At 32.3% G+C, this 22868-nt stretch overlaps 1 protein-coding gene across 1 annotated transcript in view; it reads left to right on the top strand.

The window, feature by feature from the left end:
* Positions 1-2350: 2350 nt before the first annotated feature.
* Positions 2351-22868, top strand: part of LOC115878328 (polycomb group RING finger protein 3-like) — a 105532-nt gene continuing 85014 nt past the window's right edge. The window contains exon 1 of the mRNA XM_030894798.1: positions 2351-2618. Coding sequence (XP_030750658.1) covers positions 2415-2618 — 204 coding nt within the window. The 5' untranslated portion in view covers positions 2351-2414. The remainder of the gene's footprint in view (positions 2619-22868) is intronic.

Raw genomic sequence — 22868 nt, 5'->3', positions numbered from 1 at the left:
GTAAAGTAGAGATTTTGGTATGCGGTTTTCTTGCATTCTGCATACGTGACCAGCCCATCTTACGCAGGATTTTGTAACCATGACTCCAATACTGTCGCAGTTAGCTTTTTCAAGGACCGATACGTTTGAGATATGATGAAATCATCGGATTCTTAAGAGTTGTCTTAGGTGTCTCTGTTGCAACTTGTTTAATGCGTTCATGTGTCGACACTACACTACACTATATTGTACACAGGATAAGCTACATAATTACTGACAAAAGAACCGACGAAAATCTACGTCGAAACGTCCCAACAAGCAAAATTTATTGCTGGAACATTGACAAAACTTCGCAAAGCAAGGTGTAACATTGCTTTTTTCATTGTAGGGAGGTTTATGCAAGGTTTCAGGGTAGCTTAATCTTCCGCCAAATAACATTGCAGTGCAAAGTTAGATTTCACAATATTATTGGAACGTTGCTAATGTAACGTTCAAGAAAGTACTAATTTGGGATGTATTAGCAATATTGTTAATTTTACGTCAATACAATATTGGTAAAATCATATTATTAATTATAATTAACTAACTTATTGCTAAAATAATATAGCAAAAAATAGATAATGTTTGCATTAAAAACCATTTCATTCATCAGAGGGAAAATATAAAAATTATTTTTTTATATTTACTTATCAATTAATGAAACAGTTTTTTCTTGCGAACATTAGCAATTTTATGCAATTTTATGTTAACAAGTAATAATTAATCAGTAATAGGTTATAATAACTAATCAGTAATAGGTTATAATCAATAGAAACATTAATGGATATTAAATTGTAGATTTTCAGATAGGTATAATATACTTTTACTAATATTGCATTGACGAAAAACATAAACAATATTGATAAAAAATATGTAGGTATATCTCTATATCCATTGACTTAGAAAAATTAAAAATGCTCGGTAAATATATCCCTACCAAGAAAGTCGAATTTGTCAAACAAATTGAAAAAAAAACAAATAAAAATTAGAAATTTATCACTTACTTGTTTCAAAAATATCAAAATACTGTCAAGTACTGAGAACTTACTGATCTTTTCGGCTGCTCATTAAATAAGGAATTACTCAACTCTGACCTCCGTGTCGAATTTCTAAAAAAAATCTTGTTGTTGAAAAGTTGAATGTCTGAAATAATACAAAATATATAGGTACGGTATAAACATTATTTTATATTTCTTATTCAAAAATACAAAAAGGAAAGTATAACATTAAATGTATGTATGTAGAAGGAAAAGAAAACTTATAGTTTAATTGTCTTATTCATGGTTTCAAATTCCTCTTCGGTAAAGTTTTGAAATCTATATCCAATCATTTCTAAAGTAGTAAAAATAAAAACAATCAGTTGTAATAAATAAAAAGCAATGAGAAACTTACCTTTTGTGACAGTAATCTTTGAGGCCCCTTTATGTCCTTATTTTTAAAATTTCAAATGATTATAACATCATTAAAAAAATATTATTGAGAATAATTAATACTGAATATTATTTGTGATTTTATAATTAGATTGATATACTCGTATCCTGATTTTATCTTTTTCAATTTTCAGTTGGCTAAAAGCTAACCTAAAACATAAAATTTAGCTTAAAAACAAACTAAACTAAACAAAATTTGTTATACTTATTCATGGCTAAGTATTATTAAAACCTTAGATTAAAACACACATAATAATAAAATTATACTTACATTTAGATTCATTAAAATCTCATTCGAAAAGCATAAAATGTGATACTAAAAACGTACAAAACAAGTGCGTTAACCTAACCTAACTTATACCATGCTTATACCGTATGATCGAAAAAAAAGACGTCAGCGATGGCTATGAAAAGAAAATCGCTGTCATTTTATATGTAAAATTATACGGGGAATGTCATCGATATTCATTTCCAAGCCAACTAGACGCCGTTTTTTTCGATCTTGTGGTATATTTGTTATATTATTAATTAATATTAACTTGCACAAATCTTTCATTTGAATCTTTGTTGCAATGTTGCAGAAAAAACGTTTTAATCACCATTCAAAAACAATATTTCTGTAGCAAGGTTTCATCAATCACGACACAACGTTTAGAAATCAACATTACAAAGCAAACTGTTTGGGGATTGACTGCAATGTTGCAAATGTAATGTGAGGTTTTTTGCTTGGTGGGGTGGGCAATTTTTAAATAAAAGGTTGTTTATTTCCTTGTCCTAAACCTGTGAACTTGTGAACGCCATTTCATACATAAGGACGCAAATCTACCATATTATATTAATTATTCTAACAGCTATTACTTTACTAATTTATACATATGACATTTATTACAAATGTGTAACCAAGTTGAAAAACATGTAAAAACTCGTAATATCCGATAAAAAGTGCACTGTTTATTAAATACAAATATGAACGATAAAGACATTCCACAGCATAAAAGTATAGTGAGAGTGAGATCGTTGAGAAGGCATAACCGTAGAGACGATCCTGACGATGACGAGGTAGAATACAATCAACCGCTGTCATCGGCAGAGGATGAAGAAATTTTGGACCCATACACGATCAAAAGGAGGGAGTCCATAAAAAACAGTGTGTTTGATATTTATGTAAAGGTATGGTATACACTTTTATTATTATTTTAAATTTGCTATTTCTTTTAAAAAAGGTACTATATGATCGATTTTTAATTGTCAAATTTACCACTGGATGACGTTTAGTTACATTACACATTGCCTATTGCCGACGACGGTTTTTACGGACACAAATGAATTATTAGCAGATTTATTGCTAGCAGGAATATATCAATGACTAGCAGGAAAATATCAATCTATAATTGGCTAGAAGTTTTCAGTCCCTTATGCAAATATATTTGAAAAGGTTCCAAATAAATGTTACAAAAATGATATTACTGTTTTATACAGTATGTGTAAAAAATCAGTTAGCAATGGGAAGAACAAAACAATACTCATTCAGATTGTCCAATAAGAGAAAAAAATGACTTTAGAATTTTGACTTATATGCCATGAAATGAAAGTAAAAGAAGCGCCCCTTAAGTTTGTTCGCGCACTAAATTCATGAAATATCGATACCTATATTTATATTTTTATTATTTATTTATTTTTTAATATTACAGAAACATTTTTTTAATTGTAACGAAATAGGTATATTAAAATTGCATTATATATTAAAAATTACAATAAAAAATTGTAATTTATATATAACATATAATTTAATTTTAATATACCTATTTTGTCACACCAAAAAAAATGAATGTTTATAAAAATAAAACAACATTATTGATGTTATTATAAATTATGTATTTTACGTACCTATAAACATAAACTAAAAAAAAGTACAAAACAATTCGAATCTTTGAGGGGATTTGGAAAACTAAAAAAAATGCCATTTTTATTGTCGCAATTAGGAACGCTACAGTTCTTTGCAGGTTTGCGTTCTCGGTCGAAAAAAAGTCATTACAATTAAATATGAATAATTAGTTAAATCCTCTACTGAGGGACAGGAGACTCAAACTCACAGTCTTGTATAAAAAAATTATTTAAATTTTTTACTATTTAAAAAAAAACGTCTTTGTCAAAACGAACAAAGTCAAGTAACAAAACAATAAAATACGGGTAAAATCATAAAAGTTAAAATTATCCAAATTACTTGTACAAAGAAATATTACAGAATGCCAAGCTGAGATCACAATCTATAACACTTTCACATCCATATTAAATTTTTAATTAAATATAAAAATTAATAATTATAATTATTAATTAAAAATTGAAAATCACCTCATGGAGTTATTAAGGAGGAGTTAATTAAGGTTCCTCTTCATATGATATAACTTCCTCATGAGAAGTTAATTAAGGTTCCTCTTTTATTTTACCATAATAATATTTCTTTACAGGTTTGAATTTAAATCCTATGAACTTAATTATTTGCTATTGTAATTAACTGATTTAATTTCTCTGTGTTAGATTTTGCGATATTGCATGTTTTAGTATTTTCTTCATATTTTATTTATTTGAAGATATTGGATTCATAATTAATTTATTTAAATAAACCTCGTTATGGAATATATTCGACTTTAACTGGCTTTTACCCCATTTCCCTGGATTCGCCACTGTAGAAAAGCTACCCGTACTGGCCGAGGTGGTCTCTCAAACACTTTAAACTTTGGGGGTGGCGCCCGAGAACAAAAAGACCGACTGTTAGGCGTTAGTAATAGCTCTCCAGAAAAAAAGACTGTTACAAGAGTGTTGGAAGAGTTTTAATCTGTTTTGAAGGTTTTCTAGGTTTTTGCTAAGAGTAGTTATTGTTTTGTTATAGTTATCAATCAACCCTTTTGAAAGAGAGATTTGTAAATTGACTTCATTGATTACTTTCTTTTGATCGTTATTTAATTGACTAATTATTGAATCGTATCTATTTCCATCGTCTGCGTCTAATATTGTGTAATCTAGAGTAATTTAAATTTCAATCTAGAAGTGAAATCCACTAAGTTGTAATCAAGGAACCTTGGAAAAATAGATTTGATCGTTTAATGTTCTTCGTGTCTTTTTCCTGGCCCGTTAAAAGACAACCAAATCGTATTTTTAATAATAATTCAGTTTTTTTCCAATAGAACGAGGGTGGCTCATTAAAACATTTGGAAAAGGCATTTTCTACGAATAATTTGGTACTACATACATGGTATTTCGAGTTAAATTGTCGTGGTATTTATTGTCGTGACACTTTATATTCAAATTTAAATACAATTTTTTTAAGAGAATAAATACGTTATTCAAGTGGCAAAAAGCGGTAGACTCGTCATAATTAAGCAACCCCAGAAAGTTTTTTTATAAATATTTCAATAATTATATAATACGATCGAAAAAAACGGCGCCAGAGATGGCTTGGAAATGAAGATCTCTGTCATATTGTATATCGATGGTCATTTCGAAGCAATCTGGACATCGTTTCTTTTTTTGCTCATACTATCATAAGAATACATCTTTCTAATATTAGGGCAACCAAACCAAACCAAACCAATGGAATGTATAGTCGCCACCGCCGCGATCGGTGTAGCATAACGCTCCAATTAAGTGGCAATTTGGTGGCGCAGGAAACTTTCTTGGAAAAATCACTTTATGGTTCCAAAGAATCATTGACCATGTAGTTCCAAAAAAGTTATTGTTTCTATAAAGTCGCCTTTGGGTAGCTACAATTGTCATTTTATCAATCCGAAGATTTTAAAGGTCCAAACAGATTGGGTTTGGCCTAATATGTTATTGTTCCCGGTACTTTGTGGAAGCATATGGAACTATAAAGTATTTTTCGGCCATATTTTTTTCATGACTTTTTAGACGAACACCCAAATGGCTCAAACATCATGCGTTTTCAAGCTAAATATACCTAGATTAAAGCTTTTTTCCTTAGTTATTTTGTTATTTCTGACGGTGGATTAATATTTTACAATTTGGCCCCAGTTTCAAGCAAATTATTATTATTTTCTAATTACTACATGAGTTTCTATTGCAAATAATATAATAATTTGAAATATTTTGAGAGGCGCTCGAAAATGTTGTCATATAAACCCACTATTTTATTTAGTAAAGTCGATTGCGTTCTAGAATTTACTTCAAAAAGGCGTTAAAATCGCACGGTAAACAACGAAAAAATAATAATGGCTTCCATACTTATTTTCCATCATGACATTTATTTTTATGAAATGTGAAATTGCATGAAGAGGTCACTGCGAATAAAGTTTAATGGTGCGTTTAGAATTAATTATTAAAGTTATTAATTTTATCTACAAGGTTTTGCCCTGAGTTATATTTTTTTTTGATTTTTTAATAATATAAAGAATGTTTAACATCCCATAATATAGGCAACTTTTCATATTTTTCAATTAATAATAACGAAGATTCATTGATCCACTCCATAATTTTAATAAAGAAAACGAAAAGAAATTACACACGCACGCACGAACGCAGACAAAACAAATTGCCGGTCGAAATTGAGCGTTCGCGCACACATAAAATCCCTTTGAGCACGGACCAAAAACCGACACCAGACGGCTCACGTTCGCGGCTGCTCGCACACAGGCAGATTCAGAGTGAGCGTGCGCGCACAGCTGTTTACACTTGAGCATTCGCGAAGGATCAGGGCGTGCGTGCTCAAGTCTAAACGCAACATAACAGTTTAACGAAAGTTCCACATGTCGGTGAATAACACTTGGCTGCCACGAACCCGCGACTAGGCAGCTTCGTAACAGATAAGTCGCATTCACCAGTAGGCTACTTTATAGTAACGCATTATAGTAATTCTTTTAGTGGCAAAAACTATCCAAGACACTACCCGGCTACTCAAAATCTTTCCCCATTTTGGTCGCAGTTACTTAGCAGCTACGAATATATGACGTAGCCGCCGATGGTCACCGCCCACTTTGTAGTGGCTTTGATAGTAGCAGTTATGTATCTGCCACTATAAATGCTACTTGGGGTGAGTATTAGTGGTTATAGACACTCGCAAATTCGGTAGGTAATCGTATGGCCGAGAACCGCGGTTCGGACTCCGCGCAAATAAAGTAGGTTTCGTAGAAAAGGAGAGAGTTAACTTAAAATACTTTTTTGCTATTCTCATTTAACTACTTTATTACATTACATTTGCCGTGCCCGTAAGCAAATAAAAAATAACGACTTTTGGATAGAATGTTAAACTTAAAGCCAAAAGTAGTCTAAACGGGTACATTTTAAATTGGTATTGATTATTTGATAAAAGTTGTCTATGTCAACATTAACGTCTCGGTGAGGATAGTCTTCTGGGCCTCGTACTCTATGGATAAAATATAAACTCTAAAATTACCTTTTAATACAGTTTACGTTACCTAACAACGGAAGTTTCTTTAACGGAAAATAAGCAGACGAGCTCATCATTTATAAATTATGAAAAGTGATCTGATACTTGCCTCTTTATTGATGTACTGATGTGCCTATCTATAATAAAATTAAATTTTTAATAAAGTAGGGTAATATACGTACCAGAACTTTCAGATGAACATGAAAATCTTATAACTTTATATTATGTATAACAGTGGCGGCTCGTGGGTAAAAAATTAGGTGAAGAGTTATTTTTATTAAATTGCGCGGCAAGCGAAATTTTTTTTGGCGCATTCACCATTTTGTCAACATTTTTTAAAATATTTGAAAAATTTTTGCTGCATTCAACATTTTGTCAATATTTTTTTTGTTATTATTTATACACTAATACCTATCATATTTTCGTTTTAGTTTGGACTAAAACGCATTAAGTAAAAAGAGATACAACCAGTTTTCGATAAACACATTATTTCGCATTCCAGTGACAATATAATTAAATTTAAATTAAATATAATAAACATTATATACAGTGTCCACCATAAAGTTGGATTCATATGGACGTTTTTTTTTATATTAGAGTTTTAAAAAATATTTTTGTGGCAATCACTTCTGCTTTGAGAACAACTTAAAATGCACCAAACCAAAGTTGACAGCTAACATCTGGGAGCTGTCAAATACAAAATATTTAAAAGAAATTTTTAAAAATTGGTTAAACTATTATTATTTAAAAAAAGTGACTAACAAAATTATGTTTCAACTTTGACTTGGTGCATTTAAGTTGTTTTTAAAGCAGAATTGATAGCCACAAAAAGTTTTTTTTTAAATCTAATACCAAAAAAAACGTCCATATGGATCCAACTTTATGGCGAACATTGTAATTATTGAATGGCCTCCCCGAAAAACGTTGTAACCGACATTTTATTCAAAACAGAGATTTCAGTGAAACAAGGTTGTAATTTTCATAGGTATAGCGTTTTTTCCTCGGGTTTTTCACTGAAATTTCGATATTGAAAAAATTGTTGGTTACAACCGAGGAGCCATTCAATTATTATTCAATTATTACATTAATGTTTACTAAGCAATATTAACCAAAATAAATTTGACTTATTTATATTAGGTACTAACCGTATTAACTAACTACTACTAACAATACTACTACATAACCAATTAAAATCAGAAAACCAGGAAGACTTAAATTTAATATTATAAGATTTGCTTTTTCTTATTTCTTTTTTGCAATTTATGGTTAAAGTTTCAGTTGGTCGCCCTTGAGATAAAACATCCCTCTTATCTTCATCTGTCCACCGTCTGAAGGGAGTTTCCAATAAATTGCACACCAAGTCATTAATTGGGTTCATTTTTTAACACATACACACACAAAACAGTTTTAAAACGCAACAACAAAACAAACAGCAAAATCGGCAAAAATTAACGTTAAGTTAAACCAACAAAAGCCATTAACAAACAACAATAAATAACAACAACTTTACAGTCCTAACACGGTTAATTACTCGCCGAAGTAGCTGAATATTAGCATAAATGTATAATTTATGCGCCGCCGTCACGCATTTCCTGAACAAAAGGAAGACGAAGAGAACTGCCCAAAACCAAAAACTCATTCACATCGGTCGCCGATAATAAACTTCGACGCGGGGGGATTTACATCTGCCGCTAGGCTGACGTCACGTTACCATGGAAACCGTGCAGCCGCTTGGCTCAGAAATAGAAACATTTTCACTTGCACTGGCTTGTAGGCGTCTGCGGGCGTATAATGCTACTTTTTCGGCCGGAATTAACGATGCGGTGGACCTATTATGCAGAGGTCCGCCCGGAAAAAAATAAATAACTTATAAAAAATTATCATTTTATTATTTAGATGCATGTAAATATATTAAACTAAATTAATATTTTAAGCAGTAATGTTTTTTCTTTAATTTTTTCGGTGAAGTGCCCCTTCACATACTGCACCTGACGAGCCGCACCTGATATATAAAGATATATTATAAAAATAAGTATCTTCACTGTACTAACTATTAAATCGCCAAAATCACACTGTTTTATTCATTCCTCTCCCAAATTATTGTAAAGCCTTGGTTTGTAAATTATTTATACGAAAAGCTCGCCACTGCAAGTGATCTATCAATAAAAAAACTCACCAAAATGTTAAAAAAAACAGAATAACGACTAAATAACAAATCTCCCTTCGCGAGTTTATTATTTATTTTGAAAAATATATGATAATTGACGCTTTATTGATATAACAAAATTATTATTTTTTAATAAAGACGGTTAAATAAAAGCAGAAATAACAAAATTCAGAAAATTAAAGTCTTTTTAAAATTTCATATTTTCAGCTTTGAAATAAAACTCTTTAGGTATAATTGGATATATTGTTTTATAAAGAGATAATGTTTTATGTAATAATCGGCTTAGAATTAATTAAAAAATGGAAACATTTTACTGAAATATTGTGATTAGAGATAGCAACTAAAATTGTTGAATAATGACGTTTTATATTAATCTGAATATAAAAATAAATCCGAGGCATATTTTGTAGTTATGAAAGTTTATTGAAAATTTAAAGACCAAGTTAAACAAAATATATGTAATCATATCTCTTCTGTTAATATCTGTCTCGGTATCTGTTAACCATGGTAGTTTTAGATATTTATTTTGAGATGATGCAATTAGAATACAATTTCCTGCATTTTTTATTGTCACATAATATTCAGACACGAATCTGGTCAACTCAGATTGACCTTTACTTATTAAAGGAACGGGTTCGTTGGTGCAGGTACAATTTCGAACACGACCGCAGACTGCAGACCGCAGCAGCAGACTGCAGGCGACACTACAGGTTTCTATAGTTTTCAATGGGATGCATTCTAAAGCAGGCGTCATTGCTGTCGAACGGCAGGCTTCGCTTTAACTGCAAACCGCACTACCGCTTACGAACCAGTATTGCAGTCGACTTCACGGCTTTCACGCTGAAAATATCGATAATATCAATAGTTTCAATAAGTATCAATAAGTAAATATCAATAAGATCGAATAATAACAATAGCTTCTAAATATGGTTTCATTACTCAACAAATGTTTTTGTATTAGCACTGAGTAACTACCCTCATCTATTCTATTTTTATACAGAGGCATTGTCAAACTTCTTTGTTTCCTCGTATGCATCATCATCATCTTCCTCTTCCAACAAGAGTTCAATAATCGAGGAAGAAACTGACATGTTGCCTCGAGGAGTTCTTATCTACGACTGCAGGATTATCTGTGTCGCTGTGTTCTGACATATATGACCGCAACGACCGACTGCAACCACAGACCGCACACTGCAACCGCATTGTCGTTGCCGTCTGAGGTCGGATTAATGCAGAACACAGCGACACAGATAGTCCTGCAGTCGTAAATAAGAACTCCTCGAGGAAACATGTCAGTTTCTTCCTCGATTATTGAACTCTTGTGAAGAAAAAGGAAGATGATGAACAACAGAAGGTGACAATGTCTTTGTATAAAAATAGAATATATGAGGGAAGTTACTCAGTGCTAATACAAAAACATTTGTTGAGTAATGAAACCATATTTAGAAGCTATTGTTATTATTCGATCTTATTGATATTTACTTATTGAAACTATTGATATTATCGATATTTTCAGCATGAATACCGCGAAGTCGACTGCAATACTGGTTCGTATGATTTCAAGGTATGATTCCGAATATGACCGCAACGACCGACTGCAACTACAGACCGCACACTGCAACCGCATTGCCGTTGCCTCTGAGGTCGGATTAATGCAGAACACAGCGACACAGATAGTCCTGCAGTCGTAGATCAGAACTCCTCGAGGAAACATGTCAGTTTCTTCCGCGATTATCGAACTCTTGTTGGAAGAGGAAGATGATGATGATGATGTGTTACTAATACATACTAGGAAACAAAGAAGGTTGACAATGCCTTTGTATAAAAATAGAATAGATAAGGGAAGTTACTTAGTGCCAAACAATACAAAAACATTTGTTGTGTAATGAAACCATATTTAGAAGCTATTGCCGTTTAAATAAAAGACAGTTTCATTTTGTACTAAGCCTCATTAATGACGATATTAAAACAAGGCTCGCCATAAATAGGCGGCTTCCGAAAAACTCATTTTGGACCACGTGTAGGTACGATATTTTCAGCGTGAAGGCCGTGAAGTCGACTGCATGACTGCAATCACAAAACACATACACAAGGAGAAGTGCGAGCGCCTTGCTAAATATTGGAAAGTGAAATTGACGTTTAAATTTGACACTGTTGACAAGTCTACTGCTACTAGCGCCCCCAATATCGCTTGTAGGAACTACGGACTAGATTGTAACGCATGGCGGGAAGTTTAAAAAAATAAAAATTTTTAATTCTTCATTTATTTTTAATTATGACATACATAAAAACACAAAAAATACACCATTTTTTAAACATATGTTTAATATCATTATCAAATATACAACAGAAATTAATTTCAACAAAATAAATTAATAAAATTAAAAGAATAATGTTACACAAGAGACAAAATTAATTATAACAAAACTGAAAAAAATGGCGTCATAGATGGCTTAGAAATGAAGCCATCTATGAATTATATAGGAAATATCATCGATCATCATTTTTAAGCCAGCTGGACGATTATTTCAAACATACAAGCTGAGTTCGTTCATAGTGCTCTTAGAAATCTAGATGAACAAAGAATAATAAATTAAAAGTATTCCAGGGGAAAAGAGAGGAAGAACCTGTATCGTCTCTGATATCTGTCAGGGTATTGTTGAAAGTGTCATCTTTTTGCTCGAAGTTTTCAGGTCGATTAAAAGATGACATTTACAACAATAACTGCCATAACTTTCACAAATATCAGAGAGAGAGAGAGTACAGATATTGCCTCTCTTTTCCTCTGGGATGCTTTATATCTGTTGTTCTTTGTTTATCTATATTTCTCAGAGCATAATGCCGAACACGACTACAGTATTATTAATTATTTTATTATTATTATTTAATTATAATAATTTCAATATCCTAAGTGGAAAGAAAAAAGATCACCCTTCTGTTTTGTACTATGGTCCCTTTCTTCCGATGGCTCATCTCGTTGATATTTAGGAAGGTATCCATAAAATATATATTTTATTATCGGTCCTGGGATGAAAAAATATAAAATTCAATTTGATTTGATGATCCTTTTCTGTCACCTAAATCAGGAGAATGACAATGAGCATGTTAAGATGAAAAAAAACTTATTTATCAACACTTACCAACACGTTAGTCCAAGGAGTTTTATCAAAAACCTATATTTGCCTAAATAATTTATGTATTCAATTTACAAAGCAAACTGCAGCGTGTAAACAAAAGAAATAAAATGGCGACAAGTCAACGTCAACGACCCGACAAGGAGAAAAGTGGTGTTCGAATAACAAATTATGGGTTACAAAAAATTGTTTTTGTCTCGTTTCAACGCACACTTTAGAAAGAAAAAGGGATGAACAGTTATACTGAAAGAATGTCAAGGTTTTATCTGTCACTCTTGTCAATAATTTATCGGTAAGGAAGATTCCTAGAAAATCGCTTGTAGTCAAGTTTTCAACCATTTCCAGTTCTCCCATAAGAAGTGTCATCCACCTGACTGCAATACTGGTTCGTAAGCGGTACTGCGGTTTGCAGTTAAAGCGAGGCCTGCCGTTCGACGGCAATGACGCCTACTTTAGAATGCATCCCATTGAAAACTATAGAAACCTGTAGTGTCGCCTGAAGTCTGCTGCTGCGGTCGTTTTCGGAATTGTACCTTTAAACGACTTGATTGGCGACTGCGACGAACAGCGAATCACTGCTTCAATGTAATTTGTGTACTAGTGGTTTCGCTAGTAACAGTGATGGCGAACGAATACTAGAACTGATCCCAGAACGTAAAACAACCAATTTAGAAGGTTTTTCGTCTCCATACAATTTTTTTAGATCCAGAGCACTTAACAAAGAAAAAATAAAATTCTGTATTAATAGTTAATCAAAACTGCACAATTGTCAACTACAATAATTGATCCAGTAATACGACATATTGCCCTCTGGTAAACGTGGTTTTGTAAATTCGGAATTATATTGCGATTTTATTTCACACTGTATAACAAACGTTAACTTTGTACAGAAAGATCTAACCGGAAAATTTTATTTCAAAAACCTGCTTTATTTTTTCAAAAAAGCAATGAAATCCCCAATTTTGGGCTTATTATGTACACCCTCTACCGGGTGTGTCTCAAAAGAGGCTCAACTCTATGGCTTTTTTATTTTTTAAGATAAAAAACGAGATTTGGTGTGTTTGTTGGTTTTTGGTAGTATATGACATAAGTTAGGATTGATTTGACGTATTCAATTGTTTTTGGTCACTTCCTGTTTCACAGGAAATGACTACAACTTTAGATTTTTAAGTGGCACCCTTGGTATATTTCTACTTTATTTGATAGAAAATGACACTCTGAATAGAATGACATATCATATGTCAATATTGAACATTTTTGCTTAAAAAGAAATCATATTTAAAACTTCAATCTAGTGCCGTGGCTGTGTTAAAAACACTAAATTTTAATCAAGGAGCCTTGGAAAAATCGTATTTTTAATCATATCTTCAATTTTTTCAAATTGAACGAGGGTGGTCATTAGCATATTTGGAAAAAGCATTTTTTACGAATAATTTGGTACCACACACTTGGTATTTGGGGTCAAATTGTCGTTATGAACCGCATGTTACAATTTCATATAAACCATATGTGAAAATGTCGAAAGTTGACATGTGATATGTCATTCTATGCAGATTGTCATTTTTATCGAAAAAAGTAGAAATATACCGAGGGTGCCATTTAAAAATCAAAAGTTGTAGTCATTTCCGGTGAAACAGGAAGTGACCAAAAACAATTGAATACGTCAATCAATCCTAATTTATCAACCTAAATCTCGTTTTTTTTTATCTGAAAAAATAAAAAAGTTATAGGGGTGAGCCACTTTTGAGACGCACCCGGTATAAGTGATTAGATCATCAATACAAATCTAAGGGATTTAAAGGTAGAACTAATAATATTAATGAAAGGTAGAACTTTTATATATGATTCAAGAGAAGAATAGAGGGAATAAGATTCATAGGCTCCATATAAGACTTTTTATAAAAAATACCCTCACTTTTTGAAAATAGATAAAAATGAATTCGTTAGTTTAGGGAGTTACACGGCTATTTTCCCATTTTAGCATTACATTGTTTTCAGAACCGAACACGTTTAATTAACCGCCAAACCTTTGATCGCGCGGTCAATTTACCAACCGATTTTGCTCTAAAAGTGCACAAAGTGATTTTATACAGTTCAGATTGCTTAATTAATCCGGAATTTGTATTCACCGCGAAGAACTTTTCAATCCCTGTGTGTATATCTTTTTTTTTCTCTTTAGCTTTTCAATTTGCAGTTAATTTTTTTCCCTCTGAATTTCGATTTTAAATTATCACATTTATATTTGCTACCTAAAAATATATTATATTTTGTCGTTCTACATAATTTAGTAGGTAACTATTTTGATATAATTTTTTTTAGTGTTGACTATTTCGGTCTTAGTATCTGAACTTGTGACAGAGTTAGTAGAGTTTGGAATCCATGGTACTGTGGGATTTAAAACATTAAAAATGCTAACGAACTTCCAAGAAGAGACTCAAAGCACAGAATATCTAGCTACGCACAGAATATCTAGCTATGCGTAGCTAGATATTCTGTGCTCAAAGTCAACAATAATTATTATTAACACCATATAGGTATATAGTGGAGTGCTTTAAGCCCTTATGCAAACCTCAGAATTCATTTACTGTGAACGAATTTTTATAAAACTTTCTGCATTGTATTGTTAATAAGATATATTACAAAGTTTACCCATTTAAATTCGTTGCTTTCACTTTAGTATTTAGTAATAAACACACATATACAAATGCATTAATACAATTAATACAAGAGGGCTCCGTGTTCCGAAAAAGCTTTGTATCAAGACTCCTATTGGAGATTTTCATTCCAAACATTTAAAAAATATTTTTATAGATATACAGGGTGAGTCAAATATATTTTTACACTTAAGTTTTTTAGTTTTTCCAAAATACCTTAATACCATAGAGTATACTCAGTGGTTTTTGAATTATGACCACGTCCATGAGGACGTCAATTTAGACGTCCAGGAACCTTCGTATGAGAACTTCTAATCGAGACGATCGACTTATTGTAAGTTTATCGCTAAGACTGCCAATTGTCAGCTTCTCAAATTTATAATGAATTGCACTTAAGGAAGGTTGCAAAAATCAACTAACGGGCTATAAGAAGAGTAAATGAAGCAAATCTTATGTCAAGAAGACCTGTTTCGGAACCAGAACTTACTAGATGTGTTGACTAGGACCAAAAACAAAGGAAAGGTCTTAATGTAAAAATTACGAAAACGTGTTAGTATATATATATTTGGGATTAATCTTATAAAAATACAGTTACTGTACTATACAGATTATACAACTAAATGTTGCCTTCCCAGTCTCAATCGCCAGCCATCTCTGTCATACACGAGATCTTCTTCGATATTCCTATCTCTCATTGCCTGTCGTATACCATCGTTCCAGGACCGACGCGGGCGTCCCCTTTTGTTTCTTTCAGTGGGTGACCATTTGAATACACGTTTTGGCCATCTGGTGTCCCCCATCCTCATTAGATGACCAAACCATCTCAAACTTCTCTTCTCTATTCGTTGAATTATTGTTTCTTGTGCCGATGTTCTGTTTCTGATTTCTTCGTTTCTCACTCTTTGTAATCTGGACACTCTAGCGCTTCTACGTAAGCAATCCATCTCTACAGCCAATACTCTCCGTTTATCTTCTTCTCTTAGGGCCCATAGCATAAGACCGATTCTACCATTGTTTGGCCAATATGTTTTTTATTCTTTATATTAATATATTTGTCCCACCAGATTGAGTTGAGTGCCCCTACCACTCTCCTCGCGTTCTGAATTCTCTGTCGTATCTCTGTCCCACCGATTCCATTTTTATCAACTATAGCTCCTACATATTTGAATGTGTCTACCTGCTGTATTTCTGCCTTGTCGTCAATTAGAATATCAAATTTGGCGTCGGAATTTAATACCAAGTATTCTGTTTTTTTCTAAACTGACTTCTAGACCCCATTCCTGATACTCAGTATATAGTCTCCTGAGCATAAACTCCATGTCAAAGGAATCTTGAGCAAATACTGCTTGATCGTCTGCAAAATTAAGTGTCAGAAGATGTTCCTCATTAATTGGAATACCCATTCCTTGACATGATCTCTTCCACCTCCTAAGAGCTATCTCCAGGTAAATATTAAACAAAAGAGGGGATACGCAACAACCTTGTCTCAGACCTTTCGTTGTACATATGGGTTCCGAGAGTATCTTTCCTTGTTTTATATAACTGATGTTATCGGTGTACAGTTCTTTGATAACTTCTATAAGATGTTGTCTAACCTCAATAGTTTCTAATGCTACCCACAGCTTATTTCTCGGGACAAAATCATATGCTTTCTTTATATCCACAAATGTTATATGTATTTCTTCATTTTTTCTTATCTTTTTTTCTGCTATTTGTTGTATAACAAATAAATTGTCAGTACATGACCGACCTGGGGTAAAGCCATTCTGATCTTCGGATATAGTTTCCAACTTCAGCTCTTATTCTGTTTTGTATAATTCTTCCCCAGAGTCTTGAGAAAGTAGCAGTGACGCACAACCCCCTGTAATTATTTGGATCATTTCTGTTTCCTTTCTTATGCAGAGATGAAATATATCCAATTTTCCACTCACTAGGTGTCTTTCTCTGTTGTAAACAATTATTAAATAAGCCTTTAATTCTCTCATATAATGTTATCCCCCCACACTTGATCATTTCAATTACAATATCTCCGGGTCCGGGTGCTCTTCCATTTTTTATTTCTTTAACCGCTTCTTCTATTTCTTCCGTTGTAATAGGTGTTGAGTTCTTATGTTCTGGTATATCTCTATATACCTTTTTTGCGTTGTTCATTAATTCTTCTCGATTTTCTGTTAATAATTGCGTGTAGTATTCTTTCCAATCCTCTATACTTATAAGAGAAAATGATTTTTCGTTAGTGTTTCTCTTCATATTTTTTATTGTTCTCCATACTTCAGTCGTACGAGCTCCTCCTCGTAGTATTATTCAAAACCGAATATCTCAAAAATAAAGCTATTGAGGTGAACCAAAAAACAAACTATCGAGAAAAGATGTATCTTGATGATAAAACAATTTTTAAACTTCTTGTTGTTTTAACATATTCCACAGGGTGTTTCAAACTTTCACCAAAATATCGTAAGAACATTTCGATTTATGTTTCACTAAAATAACATTTCGTTTTCCCTCGTATAATTAACAGATGGGGAGTTTCACTTTTAATTTAGAAAAAGATACTAAAAAGTCAAATAATTTGGCTACATACTGCTTAAAAAATCATCAAAATCGGCCCACTAGAACAAAATATATTAAACTTTAAAATACATCAAAGTTGATGAAGAGATATTGTATTGAAAAAGAAGTAAACAACTTCTTATAAATGTATGTCCTAAAATGCTTAGTTTCGGAGATACAGGGTGTAGAAGTTTCATTTTTATTTCGATTTTTTCCAAATAATTTCTGAAGTAACGTCAATATTTGGATGAAAATTGGTGTCTGATAGTTTTTTGATATGAGAAAATTGATTTTGATGTCATTATGGCTCATATTTGTAGAGGGCGCCACCTACATGTGTTTTAACTGTTTTGAAGAGTAATAACTTTTTGTCCGTACCTGTATAGAACTACTGAGTGAAAAAATATACATTTTTGTATTTTTTTACGTAAAAAATGTCTCGTAGTAAAAATCGTTAGGAGCAACCGTTGTCGAGATATTTAGAATGGGAATAGTCAATACATGTCATTACTGACAAAAAATAAACATGTGTACCTAGATAGTTATTTGACTAAAAAGATAAATTTGGAAAATTTTTATTTTGTTAAATTAATCATAAAATTTTCTTCGAAAAAATTATGATTGATGATGATTTGGCACAAAAACATTTCAAATTTATGATTTCCGTCTATTAACTATTTAGTCAACCTGTTTAATTTATGTCAATGATGACAGATATTGATAATTTCGATTTCAAATATGTCGAGAACTATTACTCGTAGCGATTTTTAGTAAGAGATCTTTTTTACGTTAAAAACGTCGTAAATGTATATTTTTTACTTAGTAGTTTTGTAGTTTTATACAGGTGCGGACAAAAAGTTATTACTCTTCAAACCAGTTAAAAATATGTAGGTGGCGCCCTCTATAAGTAGGGGCCATATTGACATCAAATTCGAATTTCTCATATCAAAAAACTCCCAGACACCAAATTTCATCCTAATACTGATGTTATTCAGAAATTATTTGGAAAAAATCGAAATAAAAATGAAACTTCTACACCCTGTATCTCCGAAACTAAGCATTTTAGGACATACATTTATAAGAACTTTTTTACTTATTTTCATCTGCAGAATATGCTGCTGAAGTTTCCGGAATACAGTTCGGACCACCCTGTATATAAGAAAGAATAAACCATTGCTTAAAATTTTGATATAAAGTTAATAAAGTTTTTTTTTTTAAATTCTTTATTTTTTATTATTATAAATACAGTTTTAAGTGGTAGGTATAGCTTTTTTCCGCAGTCAAACCCACACTTATTTTACTGTTAAGTGCACTTGTATTTTGTATTAACAGGTAGGAATTTATGTTTCATAACTGATAATTTAAGAATATCACTCACACCACATTACAGTAAACTACCACATCTTTATGGGTCACCAAAAATTCACAAAGATGTTGTGCCCCTGAGAGTTATCACTAGTTAGATTGCTCCTTCAAATTCGTCCAACCACTAGTAGGAAAAACAACTTTATTTGTTGAGAATTACATTAATACATAATAACATAGATTTAGGTTCTTCAGACAAATTTGTTAGTTTTGATGTGGAAAATTTATACAGAGAAGACCAGGCTACTAGTAACATAGCAACTTGCCGGACGAATTTACGCTTACCCGATTGCGTTCGTACTTGAGATTTACTGCCGGCTAGTCGGCTGGTCAGGCAGTAGGCAGTTGCAGTTGTGCTTGGACGGGTCGGTCGTAGCAGACTAGAAATACGACGCGAGGAGTGCCGAGTATTAATTATTTTCATTTTAAGTGTTTACCTTCACTTAAGGTAACATTTAAAATAAAAATACTTAAATATTTATTATTTGAGTGTGTTTACAGGCCAAAACTAAAAATAAATAAATTCTCTCAACACAACTCAAAACTCATTTCCAAAATTAAAAAATACATCAATAAAATAAAAAAAAAACTAAAATATTACTCTAAATAAAAAAGTTATAACAAGTGTTCAAAAAGACCACCTTCTTGTGCTAGACAGAAACCTAGGCGGTCGTAAAATCCCCGTCTGACATTGGCTAACATATTAGGGCTAATAGTTTGGAAAGCCTCTCGTATTTTTACTTGAAGCTCATCCAGATTATTAGCCCTATTATGACCATACACTTTGGATTTTACATAACCCCACAAAAAGAAATCATTGGGAGAAAGATCTGGTGATCTAGCGAGCCACAAAATAGTTCCATATCCACTAATTAAACGGTTGGGAAAAGTATTGTTCAAATATTCTTGAACAATACGGGCATTGTGGGCAGGGCAACCATCTTGTTGAAACCAGACATTGTGGAATCTTTCTCCCAATAACTCACGAATTCTCAGGACAATCTGCTGTAACAAGTCCAAATACTTTGCAACAGTTAAATTACCCTCTATAAAAAATGGACCAATCATATGCTCCCCTACAAAACCACCCCAAACATTTAGCTTTTGAGGATATTGCATGCGTACCTCAAAATATCTGTGCAAATTTTCCCGAGACCAATATCGTACTTGTGTAGGGTTATGCCGACTCAATAAAGGAAAACTTGATTCGTCGGTGAAAACTATACGCCGAATAAAGTTTTCATCTAAATTGGCCTTTTCCATTACAGATTCACAAAACGCCATACGCCGAGATTGGTCTTTTCTGGACCAATTGGAAAATTTCTTGAGTTTTGCGCGCTTTATACGATCGGTATCCATTCTTTTTAAGGACTCTTTTAACCGTGCTAGATGAAGAATCTGTTATCTCAGCAATTTGATTACTTGAAAAGGTGGGATTTTGATCCGCGGTAGCACAAATGAACACTTGCTTTAACTCCTGTTCTTCATTAATCAACACATCAGGCTTTTTGTGTTTTTGTGGGGACACGCACCCATGTGTTTCAAAATTATTAATAACTCTTGATATAGTAGGTAAAGATGGAATTGGCCTGTTTACAAAAGTTTAGGGAAAAATTGTTTTTATATCCCGATAAGACCTATTTTGGAAATACCATTTTACAATTTGAATTTTCTCACGAACTTCGTAAACATCCATTATTTTGCTTAAAAATAAATTTTACACGAGAGCTGCCGCGAGAATCTATGTATGTATTCGTTTTGGCTATTATAACACGAATAAATACAAATTCTAAAACATTCTTATCACATATCTACCTATTTTTATTTTATCGCATTTTTTCGCTTGCTTTTTATCCGGAGGACGGGTATACGCTAATTCGTCCGGTTTTGCCTATGTTACTACTACGGTGGTCCGGTCTGTATACTAACCTTCCCTTGGAGGAATCGTTAGACATTGTCGAGGCTAGATTGACTGATGGAACTCTTGAGATGCTGTCTGCACAATTCTTACTTTCAGGTTAAAGACAAGTTTTAAGCCCCATACTCACACTTCGCTCCTTCCTCGCCTTACTTCCTCCCGTTACTTCCTCGCGTTCCTTCGTCCCTTCGCTTCCTTCCTTCGTCCATTCGATGCTTGGAAATTAGTCAGTTATGCAACAACACACCACAAAATATTTTTAATATAGCAGCTACATGTTTAATACGAAATATCTAGTAACCTCTAAAAATTTTAAAAATCCGAAAGGCGCATAATTTTTATTTTATAAAACTGCAATTCTTTGTCGTGTCAAAAATAAAAATTGAATTTTAATAATATATTTTTTTTAATAAATCCGAATATTTCAGTATCATGTACAAGGTATATCAGTATGAATGTACAAGGCGAGTCAACAATAGAGCAAAGTTTATTATGTAATTTATATCGAAACCATGAAATATGACATACTAATTAAACGTTAATGATGTCAATCCCCATTTCTTCAGATATTTTTGTAAAGGCATCATGCACATTATTTCTATTTTTTTATTTTTGTCGCTACGAGTACATAAATATGGACATGCATTTTTCACAAATATGAAGACAATATTGTTTTTTTCTTCCATTTTTTAGACTATTGTGTGTGAATTATTTTTATATCGACTGGCGATTGCTAGATGTACAGGATGTCCCATTTATGTGTGTTTTATGGGGTTTCTGGTTTATGAGTAGAGATATAAAGATGCTGTTTTCACATCATTGTTCTACTTATTATGAAACTAAATATGCCACATAAGAAATAAGAAATAACTTTGAACTAAGAAGGCTAGGATAAATATGTATTTATCCTGGAAAGGTAAAGGTATTTATCCTTTTACTTTTTATTTTTTAATTAGTAGAAATTTTTGCATTTTTCGATAACCTTTGTATCTCGATTATCTTATAACTTATCGAAAAGGTGAAAAGGGTCAGTGATGGGCGGTGGGTAAGTAAACAATTTGTAGATAAATAAAATCTGGGTATATATGTGTATAATGTAGATTTAGATGACCATTCTAATTTTAATAAAAGGAGTTTCTGACGACCGCATAGTAAATACCCGGTATAATACCGGGAATAGAAATATACCAATATATAATATCTACAATATATATAAGAAATATTGTAGATATACTCGTATTCCTGACATTACTGGTATTATATCGGGTATTTACTATGTGGTCTTTGGAAAATACCTTTTATAAAATTAGACTGTTCATCTAAATGTACAGGTATATACCGGATACCCTGATTTTTTGTTTTGGTCTACCTATTGAGTACTTACCCACCGCCCGTGTCTCGTTTTTCAGGTAGAATGGCAGTGACGAAAGTGGTTCTTCGTTGGGAGCTGTCTATTTCGAAAAATGACTCAAACTTTTGTTCTTTTTTTTTAAACAGGACACTCTATATTATTATTTTTTATTTTATTTGCCTTGTTATGAGCTTTTGAAAATTATAATATACTCCATATTTATTTATTTAGGTACTGCTAAACTGCTAAACGGCTCTTATTTTATTTAACTTAATTTTACCAGATAATTTTGCTTTGCATCGTGATATTTTGATAAACTACACGGAAACTGGCCGACTATGTAATAAAGTTAAATAATGCATTTTTACCCCGTTTATGAAAATAAGTATTTTAGAAAGCTCGTAACAAGGAAAATAAAATAATATACAAAATATCCTATTTAAAAAAACATATAAGTTTTAGTCAATTTAAAAAAAGACAGATTCCAACGAAGAAATAGTTACGTCACTGCATTCTGTACGGGAGACCGTTTTCACCTTTTCGATAAGTTATGATACAAAGGGGATCGAAAAATGCAATAATTTCAGATTCGCCCTGTATTTTAGGAAGTAAGAGAGCTAGGACATATCTGTATGTAGCATCTTTAGTTTCATAAAAAAGTAACAGCGTAATGTGAAAACCGCATCTTTGTATTTCGACTCATAAACGAGAAACCCTGCATAACACATGAAAATGGGACACCCTGTACAGACGTACTGCCAAATCAAGAAATCAACTACGAATGAAATCCAAGATCGATTTATATATTTTATATATTTTAATATTTTTTTGTGTTCGTGATAATTCCTTTGCTACTTCCTCCAAAAACCGACAATCGTGG

Source organism: Sitophilus oryzae, unplaced genomic scaffold (genome assembly GCF_002938485.1).
Source record: "Sitophilus oryzae breed Bouriz unplaced genomic scaffold, Soryzae_2.0 scaffold_1508_pilon_pilon, whole genome shotgun sequence".
Lineage (NCBI taxonomy): Eukaryota > Metazoa > Arthropoda > Insecta > Coleoptera > Curculionidae > Sitophilus > Sitophilus oryzae.
Note: the sequence above shows the minus strand (reverse complement) of the source record. Positions and strands in the feature narration are given on the sequence as shown.